The 26,321-nt window shown below is 38.0% G+C and overlaps 2 protein-coding genes across 2 annotated transcripts; one reads left to right on the top strand and one right to left on the bottom strand.

Annotated features, from left to right (window-relative positions):
* Window positions 1–987: 987 nt before the first annotated feature.
* On the bottom strand, window positions 988–11,321 carry glt8d1 (glycosyltransferase 8 domain containing 1). The gene is made up of 9 exons (XM_034166965.1): window positions 11,038–11,321; window positions 10,720–10,818; window positions 7,966–8,176; window positions 4,239–4,353; window positions 4,063–4,147; window positions 3,796–3,908; window positions 3,423–3,589; window positions 3,187–3,299; window positions 988–2,397 (listed from the first exon to the last, which is right to left on the bottom strand). Exons 1-9 carry the CDS (start codon window positions 11,051–11,053, stop codon window positions 2,213–2,215), a joined length of 1,104 nt encoding a protein of 367 aa, XP_034022856.1. The 5' UTR covers window positions 11,054–11,321; the 3' UTR covers window positions 988–2,212.
* A 5,608-nt stretch (window positions 11,322–16,929) lies between these two features.
* spcs1 (signal peptidase complex subunit 1) lies at window positions 16,930–26,238 on the top strand. Its single transcript, XM_034166966.1, has 4 exons — window positions 16,930–17,077; window positions 20,122–20,181; window positions 21,765–21,851; window positions 25,998–26,238. Exons 1-4 carry the CDS (start codon window positions 17,030–17,032, stop codon window positions 26,121–26,123), a joined length of 321 nt encoding a protein of 106 aa, XP_034022857.1. The 5' UTR covers window positions 16,930–17,029; the 3' UTR covers window positions 26,124–26,238.
* Window positions 26,239–26,321: the final 83 nt, after the last annotated feature.

Below are 26,321 nucleotides of genomic sequence, written 5' to 3'. Positions count from 1 at the left end.
TGATCTGGCAACAGCAATCAGAGAAAGTTGGAGCCAGACTGATGAAGAGTACTGTTTGTCACTCATTAAGTCCATGCCTCAGACTGCAAGCTGTTATAAAAGCCAGAGGTGGTGCAACAAAATACTAGTGATGTGTTGGAGCGTTCTTTTGTTTTTCATGATTCCATATTTTTTCCCTCTGCTTGGTCTAAAAAAGTAACCGTTACTGACTGCCACAATTTTTTTTTCCTGATTTCTTATAGTGTTTCTTAAAGCCAGAAAGTTGCCATTTGAAATGACTTTAGTTTTGTGTCATGTCTGTGATCTGCTTTTTTTCCTACAAAATTAAACAACTGAATGAACATCCTCCGAGGCCGGTGATTCCTTAATTTTTGCCAGGGGTTCTATGATGAAAAGTCACTGTTCAGAAGCCGATTGTAATATCTCTTGTGTGTGGATAATATTATACATAAATTACATATGTAATAAAAACTTTAATCTGTTCTGTTTTTAAATGTGTGATCTCAGTGAATTGAGTGTGAAGAAAAATTAGGCAGTTATTTGCAGAGGGGCTAATAGTGCAGCAGATAACTGAAATGCAAATGGTGATGGAAGCACCAAATTTGGCACAAATACTCTGTAGACATTGCTCTTTTGAGGAAAAGAAAAAAAAAAAAAGATTGGCCACTTGAATTTTCAATCTGCAGTCAGGTAGGGGTCAAATGAAGAATTACACAGGGGTCAAAAATAAGATGCTCCAATCATATTGAAAAGACATTATTTGCCTGATTATAAATATTCCAAAAAGGTATAGTTTGTACCATCTATGACTGAATTCTATGGAGTTATGGGATAAAAACAGCAAGAATGGTAACAAAGATCAGTTTGAGTTTGTACAGGGGTCAAAAGTTAAAGTTGCTCTAAATATTCTCTTATCTGCTACACTATAAGACCAAGATGTGTTACAGACTTAACCGTAGTCATACTTATAACTGATACACATGGAAACAATATGCTAATGGTTTTATTTTAAGTACCATACTGTACAAATATTTACACCAGCAAGGCAAATGGTAGTGTTATAGCCACCCACTCCACTCCCAAAAAACAGGTAAAACAAAAATAAATCAGAAAATGTTTATGCAAAACTTGCCTTAAGTTTCTGCAGAACTGAGGATTGATTAGTGGTCTTTATAGTCATTAAGAATCACACGTTTGTGTGTCAGATAACTGAATAAACAGTGGCATTAACATACAACATCTGCAATAATTTAAACACTGTCACGAGTAATGACGTTCACTTGATTGGGTGAGAAAAATATGGGAAGATGCTCAAAACAGCTGTAAAAGCTCAATATTGTATTTTGGCTGCCCCTGGTTATGCAGGGTTGCCATAGTGGGTTCAGTACAGATCCACATTGGGATTTGGCACAGGTTTCACTTCAGGTGTTTCCTGATGCAACTCCTACATGTAGAAACACAGCAGTCACCTCGACAAGTACTAATCAGGACCTACTCTGCGTCACTTCCGAGCTCTGACAGGATCAGGACAAAGCACGTGGCTGCCAGCTCCAGAAGTTTAATAGGTTGAACATTCACTGATCCACAAGAAATACTGATTCAAAGTAATGACATTTGATATTTGCAAAACCGATCATAGGGTAATCTTTCCACTTACACCAAAGGACAGCTACACCACTACAAGGTACTTTTTAAAATAAAGCTAATGGTATTTCATTAAGCTCAAATGTTTTTTTATAACATAAAGTCTGTACACTTTTAAATATCACATTACTGCAAATGTAATAGCTTTGAACTTACTAAAAATAGTATGTACTGGGAGAAGTCCAGTTCAAGAACAAATCTGTATTCTCAAAGGCAGTAAACAAACATGAGATAATAGGTGTTACCAGTAACGGCAGATCCAGAAAAACATTCCTGAATGGTGAACAGAATGTGACTAGAATACTTCACATCAACCAATGGGTGAACGGTAGGACGGCTGGTACAAAGGCTGTTCTTAACCCGTTTTGCCCCACTGGCCAACAATTGTGCCGAAGTGTATCTCAGTCACTTTCTACTCGCAATAAAAAAAAATTAAAAAAAAAGCTCAAAGGTACTAATGCAACTTTTTCCATTTACAAAAAAAAAAAAATCTGGGCATAAACAGACTAATACCCGTTTCTTCCTGAGATTCAATGCTGCTCAGCGATTGCTCAAATCCATATTTAGTCTATTGGTCTGCTGTGAGCCTTCGCACAGGATGAAATTTTCCTGTTGGGTCTGGAATGTACCACTTGTCCCACACATCAGTAAAAGATGATGCTCTGCCCCATGGCTTATAGTGTCCGTTCCAGTGGAGAAGTTTGGCAGCTTTCACAAACTGTGGAGAGTAACGGCTTCCAGCGCCTGTAGTGCCTGAAAAACAATAACCATCTTCTTTAACATTTATACATCAAACCCACCGCTGCAGTTGAAAACGGCTCTAATCGCTTTGTGAATCACAGTGGACCGCTCCAGCCGCAGCTGGTGGGGAGGTGATGGTCTAGTGGTTAAACGTTGGACTTGAGACCAGAGGATCCTCGGTTCAAATCCCAGCCTGACTGGAAAATCACTAAGAGCTCTAGTTGCTCCTGGTGTGTAGTGAGCTCCTTGTATGGCAGCACCCTCACATCGGGGTGAATGTGAGGCATTATTGTAAAGCGCTTTGACAGTCTGATGCAGATGGAAAATATAACTGCAGTCATTTACATTTATGTTTATAGCTGTTCTCGTGTGCACGCTGAACGAGCTGAAGAAAGCATTTGGAGCTGTCAAATTATTTGTCATGTTTACATTGTTATGGCTTGGTAAAATAGTTGCATGCTCTTTGCTTTTTGTCTGCAGCTGTACAGGTATGTTTGTGATAGATTTAACATCTCGTTATAATTGTTAGAGGAGTTACGCTCTGACGCGGTGCACTGACACACGGTTCACTTCTTTGCTTGCTGAACGTAGTGTTGGCAAGCAGATCGCGTAACACTGCACAGCATTTATGCATGAAAAATTTTTTGAACATTTCAAAATTCTCTTTGCACAAATGCACACGCCGGCACCCCTCTCACGTTCAGTCTACACCCGTTAACGACGTGTTTACGCTCCTGCACGACAGTGCGTGCAAGTGTCAGGGGTCTTTACTTCTTCAGTCAGAACCAAAGCAGAACTTACCGAGGTGTCTGACGTGCCACATGGGGTCGATGGCGGAGTGATGTCTATAGAAGACGATGAGTAGAGGAGGTGTAGTGAAGCTGTCTGCCAGTGTCTTACTGTACAGATCCTCCCTGAAGAAGCCAGCAGTATGAAGCACAATTCAAACACAAGTCCATTTGTGAGAACATTTTTTTGCCTTCAGACAGTCTGAGTTCAAGTGGAAAGGCGGACTTGTTTCTGCACAGAATACTCACTTCACGTTTAGGGCCATCCAGTGCTCCAGCCACTGGGTGATATTTTGGTACTTCCACTCAGTCAGGTTAGCGACGATGACCCCTGGGTTGAAGGAACATGTTTTGGCCCTCATCCCCAACTTCTTTATGGCCTCCTTCTTGAAGTCCAGAAAGCCTATATAGTTATTCTATTGGATTAAAAACCACTGTCAGTGAATGAGTCTTAACCATAAGGTGCTAAGAAAACAATTCCATATTCAGACACACTTCCCAGTCGAGTGTCGGGGTATTTTTGCAGCTGGATTTCCCTTCAGAAACTTGGTTAAATTAGTATTTTCAGCCCAGGGCCTGTCCTGAATATATTGTGGTTTTTGTAGCAGAAAGCAGTGCGTACCTGTCTTCCAGCCCCTCGAACAATTCCCTTAGCAGATGCTGTGTTACAGTCATCAGAGAAGGCAGCTGCATGTCCTGGTTTGAGGTTAGTGTCATAAAGTTCCTGAATATCTCCTGAGACCAAAACAGCAAAACTCCATTTATTAATCATCATTAAACTGCCATCATCCTTTCTGTTACTGGATGTAACAACGTTGATGGAAAACATACAGTGTGATGTAGGTAAAAGTAAGCAGCCTTAAAAAAAATTCAAGCTCTGGTGTTTTACCTTGTACAATGATATCATCATCCAAATAGATGATTTTCTCTGCTTCAGGCGTGTAAACGGGCAGATAAAATCTAGCAAAAGTCAGCTGGAAAAAAAAAGAATTTGTTCTTAATTAGCATAAAGTAAACAACAATATGAATTTGTCTTCTTGACTAGGATGCATTCTGATGACTCACCGGTTTTGTCTCCAGCACTGGTGGCTCTTTAGTTATTTTCCCACTGAGGATTTCAGGATTGAAAATAACTACCTTATATTTGACATTTTGCAGTGCTGTCTTACTCAGCCACACCCTGTTAGTAAAAAAAGAATAAATTTGAGGGGGAGAAGTCAAATCAAATCCATGTGTTGTTTCAAAAATTCCTCTTTTTGTTAGTATTTTTTTTATACCTGCAGCAAAGAGGTAATGTTTTCCTCAGCATTTGTCCATCAGAAGAATAAATCAAAAACAATAAACAGATTTCAATGAAATTTGGTAAACAGATGGATAATGTCCCAGAAAATAATTTCTGTAATTTTTGAGTTGGTCTGAAACATATTCCATTGCCTGGATCCAGAAGAATGTCACATATACTGCAACACTGAACTCAAAAATTTAGGAATAGATCATCAAGGTTCCCAGCATTTTATGGGAACAAAATTCCCAGATTTTTTTTCCCCCTGATCAAAGTTAAAATTCCAGGATCATAATTTTGCCATCATAATTTCTTGTTTTAAACATCTTAAATAAATAGCAATTGTAGGTCCAAAGACATAATCATGTATTATATTTATGTAATTTTAGTCTCACAGACATACTTTCTTTACTCCATCCTTTTTTTTCTCCATACTTTTTTGCAACAATAATTTGAACATTTTTCAACAGTAACTGGAATATTTTTAACAGTATTAACTTAGACAATTTTACATAGCAATATGTGGCTACAGAGAACAAAGGAGAATGGGTTCATCACACCTATGACACATTAGTCACATACATGTACTTCAATCTCAGGAAATTCTCAGGCTCTTTGCAGATAGTTCACAGACGACATTTTTCTGTTTCTTAATGTTATTTTCCACATCTTTGGCTTTCTGCCCCAAAGCAGTTGACTTTGCCAGCAGCATGAAGTTGCTCTTTTGTTCAGCGTGAAGAGCCTGCTTGTCAACCTCTTTAGTCAATAATTAAGTATGTTCTAATCCAGTTGGTGGTGCTGATTTCCTGAGTCATTACAAGTAGTTTATAATCGTTGTGGAAGACAGACATCCATATATATTAGCGTTGGGTATCGAGAACCGGTTCTTTTCGAGTATCGTTAAGAAATTATTCGATCCACTGATATCAATAGCTTTTTTGCTTAACGATTCCCTTATCGTTCTTTCAGAGCAGCTGTTGTTTTTGAGGGTGTTTATTGGGAAAATGATCATTCCTTGATACTGATTACAGACCCTGCAGCGGCTCTGTAATCAACCGTTTCTGCAGCGCGACACCACTTTGAAGCATGAACCAATGAAGCAATGCTTCGATCCACTAGCTCGTTGGTTCTTTGATTCTCTGCTCTTCAGAAATGGCAAGTCCCCTTCTTAACCCCTCTCAAAGCCATTAAAATATCGTGAGTCACTTCTGTGTAGATTAAAGTCAGTAACTGGGACTCATGTCTTGTTGCAGTCAAGAAACGAGAATCGTCCTCCGTTCCGTTGGCACAGCTCCAAACGCTGCGCGGCTCTCTGCTGAGACAGAGTTCAGTCTTTATTAATAACTTCAAAATGAATTGCCGTTTTAAATAAAATGACACCTCTTTAAAACATTGTATTACAGACAAGAAACTACAATCGACTAAAACATTTTTTCTTCCCAAAATGAGACATCCTGCATTCTTTATGAATTAAAATGATGCTGCCGTGAAGCACAGCAAGTTTCAAGAGCTCAGCTCAGACGTATGGTATGGAAAGACATTCATGCCAATAATGCCTGAAAGGAAATGCTTTTGACAAAAACTAGATTTTGTTTATGCCTATTTATGTCCAGAGATCAAGGATCCACCATGTAGAGTTTATTATATCCAAAGTTTAAGGATCCAGTGACCAATTTCATATTTATTTACTTTATTCAATTTATTTTTCATGATTTTATTAATGTTTTTCCATTAGTGACAGTTCTTGTTTCTGTAAAAAAATAACTAAATTTGACACATTCAGTTCAATAAAATTCAGCTTGACACATGAATACTAGATCGCTATTGTTTGAAATTCAACTGTGGAGGAAATACTAATGATCCTGACTTTAATGTCATTGTGGCAACTCATAATTTGTGGACAAAAACCCAGTTATGCGACACTGCTATGCGGTTGTGTGTACTATAGTAAAACTGATTTTGGTGTGATTTGGAGGTTATAAGGATTTTGTGTTGATTTTATGGATTTTCTCACTTGGTTATACAGGTGGACCCTCAAAGGGGTTGACATGTATGTCAGTGGGTCTTTAGGTTTGGAACAAGCAGGTCACTGTTGATGGAAAATCCAGGCTCCAAGGCTGCCTGTCCATGTGACAGGGTTAGGAGAAGCTGCAGCACTTCCCACAACAGTTTTAGTTCTGGTTTCTGGTGTAGGCCAATGACAGAATGAAATAAGCTGTCGACTTGCTCTGCGTCAACAGCAAAGCTCTCGCATTCCACCTTGAACTGTCTCTGAAGCAGCCCCAGTAATTCACTGAATTGGTGTGTACAATCTCGTCACACTCCCAGACTGTTAGCTGTTAGTCTGGGAGGCATATGGTCTAACAGGAGAAATGCTAGCTCTGGAGGCAAGGGGCGCTACTCCCTTTTGGCTTATAGTCTGATATTGTACACAATAGGTGTTTGTGTTACAGGTTACAAGGTTATAGTAGGTGCACCACAGCCAGACAAGACTTCCTTTTGTCCCTCTCATTTCTTAATAAAAATGTTAACTATTTATTATTTTAAACATAATCATGTACCTTATTTAGCATCAAGATGTGCTTAAAAGTGATAACAGGCTAAAATAATGTTTAATTTTCTCAATATTATATGTATATAATACTCCAATAATTTTAGCCTGAGGGGGACAAAAGGAAGTCTTTCCCACAGCTGCTACATTAATACAGAGAGAAGAAGGTATTTACTAAAAGTACACTAAACTATCCTACAAAGTCACCACAGCCATGCAATCATCCAGAAGAATCTATTAATTGTTTGGTATGGACACAAGCAGAGAAAAGTCTGACCAAGCAAAATTCCCTGATTTTTCCCTGATTTCAGGAACTTTTCTCAAATTCCCTGACTTTTCCCTGACTAGAAATAGGGGAAGTCATTTCCAGGTTGTCCCTGATTTCAAGGTTGGCTGGGAACCCTGATCTTGATGAGCACCGATGCTAAATACAAGTGAAAGTGGGTATTTTTGCGGTGGGGAAGTATGCGCTCTGCGTGCCTTCTAGTTTGTTTTGTATTTTTCCTCCATACAACTGCATTCTTCACCTCTGTCTTTGGCCTTGCCATTATCTTCAGTCTGGAAACATGACATCCCCTCAGTATGCGCTGCTCTCTCTTCTTGAAACAGCTCTCTTAATAAACACCTTTACTAAATGAATTAATAAGCAGATGGATTTCTCTGTTTAAATGTCACAATTTTACTCCTTCAGTATTTCTCATCAACATACCCAAGGCAATTATGTGCCATGAAAGGTTAATTTCCAGATTTTCCTTCCATCTGACCATCTCAGCAGGTTTTTATCATAAATGTGCTCTGCATCGTTTTAAAGTGGTCTCCTCAGTGAAATCAGCTGCTGCTGTAATAATCAGCTAAAATAAAAACCTGCTGAGTGTTTGTTGCATGTATCTGTCCGTCTGTGCCCACGCCACAGTGATGAAATGGAGTGCATTCAACTGTGCAGATTTACTCTGTCTTACTTGAGGTGATCAACTGTGTTGTTCAGGGTCACAATGGTGAAGATGATATTGGCTTTACTGTTCTGGTAGATGCTGTTCATGGCAGCAACCACAGCACCAAGTCTCTCCTCAGCAGCAGTGATGACGACGGGTATCTCCTCACCGCTCCTCACTGGGTCCAGTCTGACTGCTGGAGAGAAGTCTGACTCGAAGGGAAGAACTGCACCTGCATCTGGATTAGGACACATTTCAGCCTTCACTTGAATCTGCATTAATAAATGTACATTCAGATCCATAAGTACTTGGACAGTGAACATTTTGGTATTTTTGCATCACACATGCACCATCACACATACACAGTCCCTCCATAAGTAATGGGACAAACTAAATACAAGGATTTTTTTTTTTTACTTTTTATTTTTAAAGAAGTTTTATGGCATATATAAACAACAAACATGTGGGCAGGTACAGGAGTACAAACAAAAATAAGTTTTTTTACAGTTTGTCAACACTGTCAGTGTCCATGGATTGTACAAAACAGTCCCATCTTTTCCAGTACTTCTCTTTGTGTTGTTGTAGGTGGAGGCGGAATGTTATAAGTTCCATTGTTCTTATGTGTGTCACAATTTGTATTAGGAGAGACATTGAAGGAATGTCTTTTTTGAGCCAACACTTAGTGATGGCTTTCTTTGCCGCAACAAGAATAATCCTTAATAGGTACAAGCCCATTTGACCTAATCCCTTTGGAAAGACACAGAGGAACAAAGCAAAATGACAAGTCCAAATGAATACCCAGTACTGAGTGAATCATACTTATTACCTCCTTCCAAAAAAGAAATACAAGGATTATTAAACTAATATATACGACAGTGTTTTAGGGCCACATTTAATTTTTTTTTTTTTTTGACTTCGAGAATAAAGTCGTAAATTATGAGAATAAAGTTGTAATATTACGAGAATAAAGTCGTAATTTTAAGACTTTGAGAATAAAGTCATAATATTACGACTTTATTCTCATAATATTACAACTTTATTCTCGTAATATTACAACTTTATTCTCGAAGTCCCCCAAAAAAAAAGAAATTCAATGTGGCCCTAAAACTCTGTCGTAAATATACAACTAATAATTCATATGACTAATATTTTAGTGTTGTACTCAAGTACTTTTCCCTCCATTTTAAATTACGTTACTAATAAAGGAACAGGATTCAGTCTAATCATATCTAAATTCTGGGGCTGCCAACAAAGTAAAGGGCTAGCTGACAGCGACCACATTAGCATCCTGTCTGTTACTTTGCTCCTGAGAAATAGTGTTCAGTAAATTATTTAGTCCAGTTGATTGATTTCTGCTCCATTTCTCTATTCAAGGTGCTGTTTAAGAAGTCATCACTGATGGCTACAACAGAGAAGAGTGTCCATCTAGCAGTCCCCTTTCTGAGGTGGTGGTGTCTAGGCCAAAAGCACTGGACAATGACCTTTGCTCCTCGTGATGAACGGTGGGTCAAGATTCCTTCTGGACTCTTCTTATATAGACGCCTGCCTATGTTTGTTCTGTAGTATCTGTTTTTACATGTTTGACAATTATTTATTGTATTTTATACATTTGATCTTTCTAATTGTTTTGTTAGTATAGCCAAAGCAGATGGTCACAGCTTGCTTGAGGGTTCTTTCTCAACAAATGCCCAAAGGAGTTTTTCCTTGCCACTGCTGCCTATGTGCTTGATCAGAGGAGAGGGTAAGGTTAGACTTTCCCTTTTGAAGCACATTGGGGCAACTTATATTGTGATTTAGCGCAATACAAATAAAGTGATTTATTACAATATAATTTTTTCGTCTGTTGAATCATGATATACATCTTCATGGTGGAGTGGAACAGAGAAGGATTTTCTTAAAATCAGACATTTTAGCTACAGTTTGCCAGAAGACGTGGGAGATTCAATCCTAGATTCAACCCGTTTGCATTTATTAAAATCCTTCTCTGTTCCACTCCACCATGAAGCTGTGACTTGTGACACAACAGACATAAGTCTGTTTCACCAATCACAGTGACGTAAGACTACGCCTTCAGAATTCTCATGGGTGTTTTGTGGGCTTCCCTCACTGTCACTCTTTTTTTTTTAAGCTGTCTACTTGACAAGAGATTTACCATACAGTGCCAAACTGTTTGTATATGACTGGCCAGCACATAATAAGAGACTTGGAAATGTTTATGTGTCCATCCCCAGACTTGTCAAAAGAAACTGGTTGTAAAAGTGATGATTTTATCCTGATATTCAGAATTGTGTGATCTGCATGTTTGGTTTGGCAGAATTTTCACTGGACCGCCCTTCCTGATGCAATCCTACTAATTTATCCAGGCTTGGGACTGGCACTCAGAATGCACCAACTTGTACACCCTCTGTGCTGCTGACACTTGACAAAACACAGTGAATGCCCTTTATTCTTCTACCCTTCTCATTTACACACCACTCACTGGGGGCCTATATAGGCCCAGAGGACCATTGATGCCCGTGCTTATCTGCAGATTCTGTAGAGTGAATCAGATAACAGTCTACAATTCCACCTGAACGGGACTCCAGTCCAATATAGGTTGCTTCCCAAGGCAAAGCCAGTACTGATTTACAGCTGGGTGTCTTGTCCAAGGACACAGTCTTGAGTGGGAATCAAACCCAGATCTATCAGCTCCTCATCCCACTGAGTTGCCTAAGCTACATAAATATAAATACTTATGGACCTGACTGTAATCAGCTAAACATACAACCGTCATACACCGACCTGGATTGTGTCTGCGTAAAAAATCGTTGAGGTTGAGGAGATTTCGTTGGACTATGATCAGGAAGGCCACAGCAAGCAACACAAGAATGACCACGTTAACTGAAAGACACATTAAAAGTCGAGAATAGTCATAACTAACTGAAACATAGTCACATTATGGGATGAAAGCCAAAAACAATCTTCTATGTAATTACAACAAAGTGGCCGTCCACGTGCATCAGTATTATTGGTGTCACCGTGTTTATATTTACATGCAAACACGCTGTTGCCAGTTGTACCTACACATTTGATATGTTTAATTTCCATTTATTTTCTCACCTTTCCTCAGTGTCATGACAACGCCTTCATTTGTTGTTCCAGCGCTTCTAATTAAAAAAGATAAGAAAAGAAAAAAATCTAAAAAAATGTCTGAGTAGAAAATAATATTCCGCAGCTTAGTACCAACCAGCAAAACTGCGAAATAGTCCACTTAAACTACATGCACGTATGCTGCGTTATTACTTGGGTTGTAAAATGAAAGAAAGTAGAAGAGGCAAAAATCAGTTTGATGCCAATTGCCAACTCAACATCACAGACATCAAGTTTAGCCACAAATTAGCTTTAGCTGGTCAGCGCTTTGCCTGATTGAAAAATGCACAACATTGGATTTTTCTTTTAGTGCGTTAAGAATTTGATTTATTTCAGTCTGTGTAATAGGGTTCAGCCATGAGGCTACAAGTCAGAAATCCACACATTAAATATTTAATATATAATTAAGCGATTTGATATATTGACTGGCAGTCAGTGGCAATCCTCATTGTCCTTTTTCCTATTTTGTTAACATTTTGTTTGACTTCTTTTGAGAGTTAATATTTCCATTGTAATTCGTTTGTTGTGTAGGACTAAAATCCACATTGGCAAGTACTTTCAGGCAAATAAAAAATTGTGAAATTTGAAAACCTAAGTTGGATCCTTTTAGCACACGTTCGAAACGTCATGGTTCGATACATGGTTTGCAAAGGTTTTGAAACATCGGTCTCGTGGTCGACTTTCAGTTCCTCTGTTACGGCCCTAAAAATATGTGTGTGTGTGTTATACAAGGTTGGGTAGGATTACTTTGAAATGTAATCCAAAAGTAATCAGATTACAAGTAATCCAAATGTATGTACATACGAGGGAGCCTTAGAACTTTTCAGCCTACCCTCATACATACATGTAATCCACATGTATTCTTTCAAAGTAATCCTACCCAACCTTGGTGTTTTATATATATATAATAATTTTATATATATATATATATATATATATATATATATATATATATATATATATATATATATATATATATATATATAATTATTATTATTATTAATCAAATACAAACAAAATATGTACTGTAAAAAATCTTAAAATAGCTGCATAGGGGAAGAATATCTATGTAGTTTTGCAGATACAGCTACTGATTCACTTTGCCCCATGATTCACTGTGCCCCAGTTTCCCCTACATGAAAATAAAAAATAAAAGAACATTATTGTATATTATTTACACATAATAATAAAGAAAATAAAATGTAGGGCAACCAAACATTTACAGATCAAACTTGTCTACATAAAAGAAGCTAGTTTTAAAGCATTATTGGATTATATAAATGAAGACTTATAAAGGTTTAACTCATTTCTCCAGTGAGTAATGTTTGGTTTTGTCTTGAAAAAACTACATTCGTGTATGTCATGTTTTCTTACTAAAATTAGATTATTAATACCAAAGTCATTACAATTATTATGAAATCTTCCAAATTTGGTGTCTGTAATGGTTAGATTGCTGATCCAAATTCCTTTAGAGACAATCTATTGTTTTGTTCTGTGCCAAGTTTACACTTTCTGTGTGTGGACCAAGATCAGGTTTAATGTGAATAAATTCTGATCTTATCTCTTAATGACAGAGTTTAAATCAAATGAAGAGGCGAGTTATATTTCTCCATAAATTGAAACCAGCTCTCAGTCCTTTGTCAAACCATATTGTTCTTAATTCCAAAGCTAAACACGTCAGTATCGGATGATTGTTTTATTACAAAACAAAGTCTGAATGTAACCATGAAATTACAACCTTATCAAGTCTAGTTATTACCCCCCCCCCCCCAAAAAAAAACCTTGATATCTCTGTGTTCATAAAAGAGTAGTCCCACCAGAAGTCAAACTCAAGTTCATCACAAAAATAATTAAATGCACCCCAGTCTGAATTTGTGTACCAATAAATAAAATCCATTTAGTTCTGCTCACAAAGGAGTAATATTAGAAAGTAGAAGTAATCTTACAAATTACCCTCTCAGAGGAATTGGATGAGAGTCTCCCCATGGGTCATTCACAAGGAGTGTATGGTGAAATCCAGTATCAATGAAAAGTTCATTCAATTAAATTATTTGCCCATGTTTGACCAAACGTGTATAATTTTGACTTCTCCTTGGGTAAGCACGAAAGTTCCCATGATATTCAGCACGATGGCTTAGTGGTTAGCACTGTTGCCTTACAGCAAGAAGGTTGTGGGCTCGGTTCCCACCTGTGGCCTTTCTGTGTGACGTTTGCATGTTCTCCCCGTGTTTGTGTGCGTTCTCTCCAGGTGCTCTGGCTTCCTCCCACATCTAAAGATATGCAGTTTAGGTGAATTGTCCAGGTCTCCCTTGCAAAAGAGATCTCAATCTCAATGGGACTAACCTGGTTAAATAAAGAGTAAATTAAATTAACTGATTATCAATTTCAAGTTGGATCACATTGCTTGACATGAAAGCTCCATGTTGCTCAGACCAATACAATACTAAAATACTTGCTACAGAAACTTCTTTCAAGCCAATTTTTCTTAATTCTGAGATAAGCTCTTACCTTTCTGTGGAATATTTATTACAATACATGAGATACTACAATACTTTCCGAGGGGGAAGAGCATACTGTTCAAGAAAGTCTGACCAATTCTCAGTATATATATATATATATATATATATATATATATATATATATATATATATATATATATATATATATATATATTGCATCTGGAAAGTATTCACAGCACTTTATAGTTTCCACATTTTGTTATGTTACAGCCTTATTCCAAAATGGATGAAATTCATTTTTCCTCAAAATTCTACACACAATACCCCATAATATATATGAAAAAGCTAGGAAATCCTGTGTATATAAATACAGCATTTGCCATGAAGCTCAAAATTGAGCTCAGGTGCATCCTGTTTCCACTGATCATCCTTGAGATGTTTCTACAGCTTAATTGAAGTCCACCTGGGGTAAATTCAGTTGATTAGACATGATTTGGAAAGGCACACACCTGTCTACATATAAGGTCCCACAGTTGACACAATATTAGTGCACAAACCAAGCAGGAAGTCAATGGAATTGTAACCTCCGCCAAGGAGGTTATGTTTTCGGTTGCGTTTGTTTGTTTGTCTGTCTGTTTGTCAGCAGGATAACTCAAAAGGTTTTGAACGGATTTTGATGAAATTTTGTGGAGTGGTTGGAAATGACAAGAGGAACAAGTGATTAAATTTTAGTGGCGATCCGGATCACGATTCGGATCCCAATGCTAATGTAATAGCATGTCTATGGCATTTTCAATGTTAAAAGTTAGCATTAAGCAGTTGCAGCTGTCATCTCGTTCGGGTGCATTTGTTTTCAAGTTGTAATATTTCTTAAATTTATTTTTGTTTATATATTAATAATCTAATGATTATTATATACAATTTAGATAAAGAGACAAAAAGAAATAGATCACTGTGCCAAGGAGGGAATCTCTTTAAGGTCAGTGACCCTATGGCCTTGTTTAGAGAAGTGTTTTATAAATGTTAAAAAAAATTCATATATTTGCAGTTTAGTTGAATAATAAATTGAATTTTGTCTCTTGTTTTTGTCTATAAGCACATGCAATATCAATATCAGTGCTCAGATGACAGTAGCTTCTGGGAAAGGTGCAAGTTGCAATAAACTGTGATGCCAAGCGCTAAGGATACATGCTATCCAGTCACAGCAGATGAAACTTTTTTTTTTACTAGTGAGCAAACATCGTTAGACTTTTTTAGGTTCAATGATTCCACAGCGTGCAGATGTTATGGCGTCAGTGACCCCATGGCCTTGGCAGAGGTTTGCACTCTCTGAGTGCTTCTAGTTTTTAAAGTTCTTTCAACTTGACTAGAGAAGTCTTGTGGCATTAACTCAGTAATGGTTAAGTTGAAATAACTTTAAAAAATCTATGCAAATTGTTACATCAATTTTTCTCGTTGAGACGGTGGTTTTAGATGGAAGCCACTCCTTAGTAAAAGGCACATGGCGGTCCGCCTGGAGTTTGCCAAAAGGCACCTGAAGGACTCTCAGAACATGACAAACAAAATTCTTTGGGCTGATGAGACAAAGATTGAACTCTTTGGCATCAATGCCAGGCATTATGTTTGGAGGAAACCAGGCACCATCCCTACAGTGAAGCATGGTGGCGGCAGCATCATGGTGTGGGGATGTTTTTTCAGCAGCAGGAACTGGGAGACTAGTCAGGATTGAAGGCATGATGAATGCAGCAATGTACAGAGACATCCTGGATGAAAACCTGCTCCAGAGCGCTGTTTATCTCAGACAGGGGTGACGGTTCATCTTTCATCAGGACAATGACCTGTGAATGTCCTTGAGGGACCCAGCCAGAACCCAGACCTGAATCTCATTGAACATCTCTGGATAGATCTGAAAATGGCTGTGCAGCAACACTCCCCATCCAACCTGATGGAGCTTGAGAGGTGCTGTAAAGAGGAATGGACAAAACTGCCCAAAGATAGGTGCATCAAGCTTGTGGCATCATATTCAAGAAGACTTGAAGGTGTAATTGCTGCCAAAGGTGCATCAACAAAGTATTGAGCAAAGGGTGTGAATACTTATGTACAAATGATTTCTTAGTTTTTTATTTTTAATAAATTTGAAAAATTTCAAAATAACTTTTTTCATGTTGTCATTATGGGGTGTTGTGAGTAGAATTTTGAGGTTAAAAAAATAATTTACTCCGTTTTGGGAAAAGACTAACATAACAAACTGTACAAAAAGTGAAGCGCTGTGATTACTTTCCAGAGGCACCATATAAAACGGAAAACCGGTGCTTCACTTGGCCGCCCACAGAAAATGTATAGAGGGTTTTCATGTGACGTATCGGTCACGTCATTTTGTGTCCTGTGGCCATTCTGGATTACGACGCGGTGGCCGCTGTGATTACACTTCGTGCATTTGGCGAACAATTGCACAAGTTTCAACGTCGATGTGAAGAAGCCTCACGGCACCGTGGCGCTGTGAGAGATCCGCCGCTAACAGAAATCCACTGCTCACAGATTTTTATTTTATTCGGCAATAAAATTATATAACAATACATAAAAATACTGCATTGGATAACACAAGTACGCTTCCAATACGGATGCTTATTTGCATTGTGGTCCTCGAGCACCGAGTTGCTGATCCACAAGCTGCCCTTCCAGCGCCTGGTGAGAGAAATCGCTCAGGACTTCAAGACGACCTCCGCTTTCAGAGCTCCGCTGTGATGCTCTGCAGGAGGCCGGCGAGGCTGACCTGGTCGGCGGCTTCCTAGTTCACAATATCGCAGTGTGACACGGTCGGCCAGTTCGTTACATTAACACTAAACTCACTATCTGGTATAAGACACGGATCCACTGAACCAACTGCTACACATCTATCACGATAAATAGCTTTATCTCGAGGATTTAAAGCCTCATAATAACCGGACATTCTCTTCTTTTTTCTATCACGCGTCAGCCTCCTTGTAATCCAGAATGGCGACAGCACCTGTCCTGCAGCAAATCGGTCACGTGATTGAAAACCCTCTATATTCGGCATACATTTCGCGCATGCGCAGATACCGAATATAGCTTCGTCCGTGACTCGCCTGGTAAGAGGTGCAGTACCACTGTTTAAATAATAGGGGGCTAACTAACTCAAAGGAAACCGATTTTGAAGCCGTTTCATATTAATGATTCGAAACAGTGGTTTGGTTCGGATAATTCAAAACTGGTTCAAAGTTTATACATTGCCAACTTCAATCTCATCACATCTTTAAGGTTTTCTATAAAATGCCCAGTTTTTCAAAATATGTATTGTTGAATGTGAGTGACATTTTGATTTTTCTCAGAAAAATTGTCAATAAAACTAGAAAAGAAAAAAAAAAAAACATGGTCCTAAAGGGTCCTTCAGAAAACGACGTATCGCTTTGAAACAGGAACTGACGCCGCTTTGCGCTTAGACCAGTTGTTTAAATTAAAACTTGTTAGTTTCAGGTCTGAACATGTTATTTCCATTCAAGCCTTTTTTCAAGTCCATTCCGACGCACATGGTGAGACACAGTTTCTTTGGCGTGCAGCTGCCTTTTTTCTTTTTAACTGTTAGCATCAGAGCTGTTTAATAACAGCTGCTTGCTAGCGTTAACTTCATACGTTTAATCCAAGCTTGGTATAAAAGTCAATTTAATGTAGATTTTTAATATTTTCAAATGCACGCTTGGCCTTAAATAGTGGTTAGTTTAGGCTGAGATTTAGTGCAAGTTTTTCTCTCCTTTTAGCTGTTAGCGTGCAAAACATACTGTGTGCACATTTATTAAGGAAGGTGTTCCTGAGACTTAACTTTGTTGTTAAACAGAAAGTGCTCGCACTTTTTTTTTTGTTAGCGTAAGTATAACAAATAACTCAAAATTAAAACACTTGGATATTTCCAAAATAGTCAGTATGCAATGCAAATAATGAATGTTTGAGTTCAATGCTACAAATATTTCGTGAAAGCTGGAACATACCATTCAAGTTGAATGGTATGTTCCAGCTTTCACCGAACTAAATATTCGTTCCATTGAATGAATGTAAAAACATTCATTATTTGTTTTATATAACTGCTAAAAATAGATCCTTGTCATTTGATATTTTATTAATTTATAAACAACAGAAAAGGGACTTACATTTTGGTGTTCCAGTGCTGCTAAAGTCCAGCACGAACTTTAAATAGGAGTCGTAATTGTGACGTGTAGTCCGGTGATGTTGTGCGCTGACTTTGTACTTCCATAAAAAAACTTTGTGTAGTTCCTCGGTCCAGCCAAAAATCACCTCAGCTTTTCTTCTGAACAGCTCTTAATGCATCCAGACGGCTTACAGCGGAGTGGATTTTGTATGTGTGTGTTACAAGAATTAGCACCATCAGTTAGCTCAATCATATCGTCATCTGCTTGTCGTTGTCCCATATTACCAAAAAAAAAAAAAAAAAAGACTGTGTACTTCCTCAGTGCAGTGAAAAAAATCTCATCAGAAATTAGTCTGGCTTTACATTGTAACGTCCTGCTAACAGCCTCCATACGGCTTTCAGTGCAGTAAATGTGCAATGATACCAAATGTATGGAACCAAATTTGCACTCTAAATGCAATGCAACACAAATGGGATGAATAATCCATGTCATGACATACCAAGCACCAATCAAATGACAAGGATCCACTCAGATGTTGTATAATAACTGTCAATACATGGAGCTTGGGAGGTAAGGGGCAGAGTAAAGTGCTGTTCTGTCAATCATTCTGTCAATTGTATTATCATTCCAGTTCTGCCAACCGTTCCGGTTCTGCCGATTAGTACTCCCTTAAGTCAAGTGAGAAAGGGGTCCATGTCATTATCCTGTCATTTATGTGGCTTTTGCTGGCTGTCCAAGCAGTGGAGGACTTGGATGCATGTGATGGAGTATTATCCTGCATAAAAATCAGTCTTCTTGAATGATGCAGACTTTTTCCTTTACCACAATGTGAAGAAAGCATCTTCTAAAAACTGGCAGTAGGTTTGGGAGTTTATTTTAAGTTCACTTGAAAAGGTCCAACTAGCTTGTCTTTATATAATAGCAGCTAGTACCAGTATCTCTGTTCCAACTTTCTGGAATCAGACTTGAAGTAGTGCTGTGTGATCCAGGCACGGGTTCATCCATCTGGTCCATCAAAGGGCACTTTCATTTCATCTGTTCATAAAATCTTTGAAAAATCTCTTCAGATATTTCTTGGCTTAATCTTGATGTTCCAAACTTGTCTTGTTCAGCGGTGGTTGTGTTTCAGCCTTCCTCACCTTGGTGATGTCTCTGAGCACTGAACACTTTGTACTTCCGGACACTCCAAGTAGGTTGCAATTCTGGAATATGGTGGTACTGGAGGATAATGAGTTTTTGGTAGTGTCAAGTTCTTAACCTCTTGCAGTTAATTAATGTATTTCTTTTTCTCCACGATTTGTGTGATCTTATTGACTACTTAAACAAAACATTTGATTGATTACACCTCACTAGTTAGCTATTTCAAGAGTACTGCATCCTTCTGAAATGCATTTTACAATATTTGACTTTTCAGTCTTTGTTAAATCTTTTTTTTTTTTTTTTGGGCCTATTTTGCCTGAGGTAAAGAAGCTGTCTAATACTTATGCACACCTTAATAAAGGGTGTTAATCACTTTAGGCCACACCCTCCCTCATTACACATACATAACACCTCAGAATACTTAAATTACAATGGGCATTCAGGTTTATATTGTTTGGAGTTTAAAAAATATGCATGGAAATTATGATCAGGTCATAGTACTCAATAATTGTGCACATATAATATTAACATCTTGCTTCATTGAATTTTAATTATGGGATCAGGTGAACAGTATAGAAACCAATAGTTTTGGTAGATAGCCATTTTCCTAATATGTGTGTTAGTCCTTCAAACCCTTATAATTTCATTTATAAATAGGTTTATAATTGAGTTCCAGTCTTCCTTTAGGAAAATATGTCGAACTGTCAATGCCAATATAAAAAATTAACTTAGGACAGTGGCCTCCTGAGATGTTTACGATAGTTAACCTGTTGATTTCCTTTAAAGGGGGCAGGGAGAACCATTAATCTATGCAATCTCATAGCATTTTCATACCATACTGAAAACAATACTTTTTGGTATATAGGAACCACCGTGTCCAACTGTCACTCTGACTGAGTCTTGTAAGCACAAGTCCCCTTAAACCATTCGATAGATTTTAACGAAACCACACAATGGTTGCATACCCCGAAGATATGCTTCGCATTCACCCATTCCCACAGTCACAGTGACACACATTGATGTCACAGTGCTGCCACGCAAGGTGCTCACTACACACCGTGATCAACTTGTGGATTAAGGACTTTTCCCAAGGGTCCTTAGTGATTGTTCAACCAGACTAGATTTTGAACCACTAGACCATTACCTCCTTCTGGTTAATCAGTTTCACTCCACTATTTCATTCACAAGTATCAAAATTTTGTCTTTCTGTAAAATCACAAACGCTGTGGTACTTGCACTCTATTGTTGTTTACTGATCGTGTGGTGTTTTGATGTTTTGTTTTTAAATACAGGATTATAAAGGTCAGAAACTGGCTGAACAGATCTTTCAAGGGATAATACTCATCTCAGCGGTAATAATCCTGATTCACACAAGCTAACACCAATATAAAATGTAGTTTTTGAATATACAGTAGCAAAAGAAAGTAGGTGAACCCTCGAGCTGTTACACATCTGAATGTTTGAGTGACATCAAATTTAAAAGAAAAGTTCATACATGTATACATACGTATGTATGCTTACATACATACATACATACATATTTTACATTATATCTTAATCAAACGTGCCCCAATCACACTCGTATTTGAAAGTGAAGTGTAGACTGGCACTCACTGTTGCTTGACAAAGTTTGATCCAGATGTGATCCAGATTGTGGATTTTGTGGACATTTGAATTTAATATTGAAACGCCTGTTTGGTGTACATTTTGCATTATATCATATTCAAAAGTGCCTCAGTCACTCTCACTTTTCTGTTATGGATTTACCTAAACCACCAAAATTGGATGGAGGTTCCAATTTTATGCTTGTTTGTCTATCTTCCAGTTATCTGGTGGAAACCAAGTGCCAAAAAGCAATGACAAATTGTGCATAGCAAAGGTAACCAATGTTCTGTGAAAGTGATCTAAAAAAGAATTCAGAAACCAAAAAAGTGTGTGTGTGTGTATATATATATATATATATATACATATATATATATATATATATATATATATATATATATACATATATATATATATATATATATATATATATATATATACACATATATATATATATATATATATATATATATATATATATATATACACATATATATATATATATATATATATATATATATATATATATATATATATATATATATATACACAGTAGTGTTCAGAATAATAGTAGTGCTATGTGACTAAAAAGATTAATCCAAGTTTTGAGTATATTTCTTGTTACATGGGAAACAAGGTACCAGTAGATTCAGTAGATTCTCACAAATCCAACAAGACCAAGCATTCATGATATGCACACTCTTAAGGCTATGAGATTGGGCTATTAGTAAAAAAAAAAAGTAGAAAAGGGGGTGTTCACAACAATAGTAGTGTGGCATTCGGTCAGTGAGTTCGTCAATTTTGTGGAACAAACAGGTGTGAATCAGGTGTCCCCTATTTAAGGATGAAGCCAGCACCTGTTGAACATGCTTTTCTCTTTGAAAGCCTGAGGAAAATGGGACGTTCAAGACATTGTTCAGAAGAACAGTGTAGTTTGATTAAAAAGTTGATTGGAGAGGGGGAAAACCTATATGTAGGTGCAAAAAATTATAGGCTGTTAATCTACAATGATCTCCAATGCTTTAAAATGGACACAAAAAAAAAACCCAAAGACGCGTGGAAGAAAACGGAAAACAACCATCAAAATGAATAGAAGAATAACCAGAATGGCAAAGGCTCACCCATTGAAATCCAAATATAGCAAGCACTTGTACCAAAGCAGCATTTGCTGGGGGTGTGGGTGCTATTGTCCTCTCAGAGCACTGTTGTTTTGCCTTTTATATTTGATGCAAATTCAGCATTCAAACATGTAACAGCTCAAGGGTTCACAAACCTTTTCTTGCCACTGTAGCTGATGTCAGGTCCACTGATTCCCTTTGAACTGTCTTTTCAGGTGATTGGATTCATTTACGGTCTCATCATTCAACAATTTGGGTGGACTGTATACATAGTGTTGGGTGGTTTTGCAGTGTCCTGCCTGGTAGGTTTTTACTTTATGTGGGTGTGTTGTTGATGTTCAGTACTGTATAAAATAGTGATGTCCTAATACCGATCCAGGTGTCAAGGTTGATACTGTCCTTTTGTTTTTGAGATACCTTGACTGTGCACCATAACTTTCCAAATTTTGTCTGTGTAAACATTGCAGCACTAAGAATGTACACTCACCACAGCAGAGCACAAAGGCCTACAGTGACTTTAAACGCTTGAGCTAAATTTTGGCTTCTCCGTCTGTTACTCACTCAACTTCAAACGCTTACTCCAATTAAGGGTCACTGGGGGCTGGAGCCTATCCCAGCAGTCACAGGGTGAGAGGCGGGGTAGAATAGAATACTGGCGTCCTGTCCAGGGTACATGCTGGACAGGACACCAGTCTGTCGCAGGGCCACATATAGACAAACAAACACATTTACATCCACACTCACACCTACGGACAATTTAAAGTTTCCAATCCACCTAACCTGCATGTCTGTGGAAGTGGGAGGAACCTGAACACCCAGAGGGAACCCACGCAAACACAGGGAGAACATGCAAACTCAACACAGGAAGGCCACAGGTGGGAATCGATCCGATTCTATGAGGCAACAGTGCTAACCGCAAAGCCACTGTGCTGCCCTCCGTCTGTTGCTGTAGTTGAAAATTTAATTTGAAATTTGTTTTGTTCAGTGATTGAAGTGACATGTTTATATTGTAAAGATCAATGTATCTGTGTACAGATTGTTAAATAGGCTGTGTATCTTGCTGATCAGAGCAGTCTGACACGTTTCTAATATAAGGGTCATAAAACAAAAGATCTGTACCTTGTATGCATGGTACTGATTTAAAAAAAAACTTGGTGTGCATTCAGTTTTCTGTCAGTGATGGACTTAACCCTGCAGCTAACTATAACAATAAAATAAAATGAACCTAATACTTTTTGTTGATGCAGTTTTTCATGAATCTAAATTTTAAATGATTGTGATATCTTTTTGAATGCATGGGTGAAAATAAAACTTTTTTTCCCGAAACAGAAAAGGCAGTGTTGGATGTAAGGGAGCGAAGCAAACTGAGCCTGGGCAAGGTTCAGTTCAGGGGCAGTGTCCCTTCTTGAGATCAGGACTTCTTGCATAATGACCTTAAAATACATTCTGGCAGTTCAAATCAGTATTCTTATGGAAGACACAAATATTAACATGCATCATTTTATTATTATTATATGTCAATTAAAGAAATGTTTCCTTAGTTCCAGATGGTCAACACTTCCAACAGTGAATTACCAGTTTCAGTGCAGTGATTGTTTTCTTTGTACAGATTGTATGTCCAACACTGTCACTGTCAACTGTGCATTATAAATGAAACTGTTGCCTCCATCCAACTCGGCTATTTGAGTGCAGTGCTGTGTGCTCATTGATAGAAAATTTTCATGTGATCATTTCTAGCAAATCCATCTAGTTAAAAAAAAGATGCCAGGGTCCTCTGGCTATGAGTGGAAGCATGCTGTTATGCTGTCGAAGAATTTTACTGTGAAACACAGTATTTGTCCCTAAAAACATGAGTTTGTACAATATTGATGCCTCAGAATAATAAAGATGAATGTTACGTGACACTACATTCACTTTCTATGACTTGACAGACCTCTGGCAACAGTGATCACTCCAGAACTTGAAAATATAACACAATGCTAAAATACCCTCGGCCGCATGAGCTTTGTCTTCTCTATAATTTGTAGTTTAATTGGTATCGCAGTGCAAACTGTGGTAAAAACACATTTCACATAAACAGAGCTGAATAAAGTTTCCTAAACAGAAAGCAGCTTCAAAATGGAAAACTTTCACTCATGTGAATGTTTGTGTTTTGCTGTTATTACAGGGTGACCCCCATAAAAACCAGAACCCATAAAACTTGTAATAAATTGTACAAGAATATTGTTCCAATTGTCTTCCCCAAAATGTCTTGGTCAACCTGTCTACAGTTAACAGTGTATTATCAGAGCACAAATCAAGCATGAAGTCAAAGGAATTATCTGTAGACCTCCAAGACAGGATTGTCTCAAAGCACAAATCTGGGGAAGGGTACAGAAACATTTCTGCTCCTTTGAAGGTCCCAATGAGCACAGTGGGCTCCATCATCTGCAAATGGAAGAACCACGCATCCTAGAGCTGGCCGGCTGTCTAAACTGGGTGATTAGGGGAGAAGGGCTTAAGTCAGGGAGATGACCAAGAACCCGATGGTCACTCTACCATGAGAAACAAAATTCTCTAGTCTGACGAGACAAAGATTGAACTCTTTGGCGTGAATCCCAGGCATCATGTTTGGAGGAAACCAGGTACCATCCCAACAGTGAAGCATGGTGGTGGCAGCATCATGCTGTGGGGATGTTTTTCCTGGCAGGAACTGGGAGACTAGTCAGGATTGAGGAAAAGATGAATGCAGTAATGTACAGAGACGTCACAGATGAAAACCTACTCCAGAGCGCTCTTGACCTCAGACTGGGGTGATGGTTCATTTTTCAGCAGGACAGTGACCCAAGGCACACAGCCAAGATATCAAAGAAGTGACTTCAGGACAACTCTGTGAATGTCCTTGAGTGGCCCAGTCAGAGCCCAGACCTGAATCAGATTGAACATCTCTGGAGAGATCTGAAAATGGCTGTGCACCGACGCTCTCCATCCAACCTGATGGAGCTTGAGGTGTTGCAAAGAGGAATGGACAAAACGGCATCATATTCAAGAAGACTTGAAGTTGTATTTGCTGCCAAAGGTGCATCAACAAAGTGTTGAGCAAAGGGTGTGAATACTTACGTACACGTGATTGTTAGTTTTTTTTTTTTTTTAATTAAAAAAAAAAAATTCATGTTGTCATTATAGGGTGTTGTGAGTAGAATTTTAAGGGATAAAATTAATTTACTGCATTCTGGAACTAGAGGCTCACGGAGAGTGCAAACCTCCGCCAAGGCCATGGGGTCACTGACGCCATAATATCTACATGCCGTGGAATCATTGAACCTAAAAAAGTCTAACAATGATGATTGCTAGTAAAAAAGTTTCATCTGCTGTGACTGGATAGCATGTATCCTTAGCGCTTGGCATCACAGTTTCTTGCAACTTGCACCTTTCCCAGAAGCTACTGTCATCTGAGCACTGATATTGATATTGCATGTGCTTATAGACATAAACAAATAAGAGACACAATTCAATTTATTATTTAACTAAACTGCAAATATATGAATTTTTTAACATTTATGAAACACTTCTCTAAATAAATAACAGTAAATTCTGAAATAGAACTATTTTTTAAGTGTTGCATGTGCTACACAAGGCCATAGGGTCACTGACCCTAAAGAGATTCCCTCCTTGGCACAGTGATCTATTCAACAATTCAGTGTTACAACCAAAACTATGATACATACACTTTTCTTTCCTTTATATTTGACATCCTTGACCATGAAAACATAGCACTAGAACTTGGAATCACTTTTATGTCTTTATTAGTTCAAAAGTTATTGTATAAAGATTTTTCGGTAATGGCGGTTTTCTTCTGGATCTAGCTCTATAACATTTGAAGCTACATCAAATCTGATGACACCTTACTGAATCAGTACAGATTCAGCTACAATTTGGTGTTAGTTGTGCATCTCTAGCTTCATTTGTCACCTCACACTTACACATTTTCTATTTTCCCTATATTTTTGCATATTCTGGATCACCAGATCCGGAATCCGGATCCGATCATCACCAAACTTTGTTGTTTGATAGAACATTTGACTATGTTACACCCTAATTTTTTTCAAGCCTTTCTGCCTTGTTTTTGTGGAGTTAGAAACTAGAATGTCAAAATTCCCCCTATCCCGCAATGGTGAAGAATCCTTTAAAAAAATTTCTGGACCCGGATCATGATCCGGATCACCACTAAAATTTAATCACTTTTTGAGTTATCCTGCTGACAGACAGACAAACAAACTCACTCAACCGAAAACATAACCTCCTTGGCGGAGGTAATAAGGCTGTAACATAACGTGGAAAAAATGAAGTGCTGTGAACACTTTCTGGAGGCACTGTAAATGGAACATTTTGTGCGAGATTTTTCCTATGAGGTGAGGACCAAAATGACAATGTACTAAAAACATCTTTCCGTCTCATTATGCCTGTAGTTGACGCTGCCCCCGTGGCCCATGTACAGAAAGAACCCTTTGTCGTGGCAGCCAGCGATGCCAGAGAGCAGTGGAGAGTCCAGCCAAAAACCTCAGGAAAACATCAAGAAGAAGAAGCACAAATAACTTACAGACGTCACATCTTTTTGTGTTGGAGTTATTGAGTTTTGTGTCTCCACTTATGTTTGAAGCACTGGGAAGGATAGTGGTGTTTCAGAAATAAATTTCAAATTATACAGACTCAGTACTCTATTTTGATTCAGTTTTAATGAGGGTGAATCTACACCTTTCTGAGTTTGTCTCTTCTGTTATTTTCCACCTCAA

The sequence above is a fragment of the Thalassophryne amazonica genome, chromosome 3, assembly GCF_902500255.1.
Source record: "Thalassophryne amazonica chromosome 3, fThaAma1.1, whole genome shotgun sequence".
NCBI lineage: Eukaryota > Metazoa > Chordata > Actinopteri > Batrachoidiformes > Batrachoididae > Thalassophryne > Thalassophryne amazonica.
The sequence above is the reverse complement of the archived record's forward strand: the minus strand, read 5'-3'. Positions and strand labels throughout refer to the sequence as shown.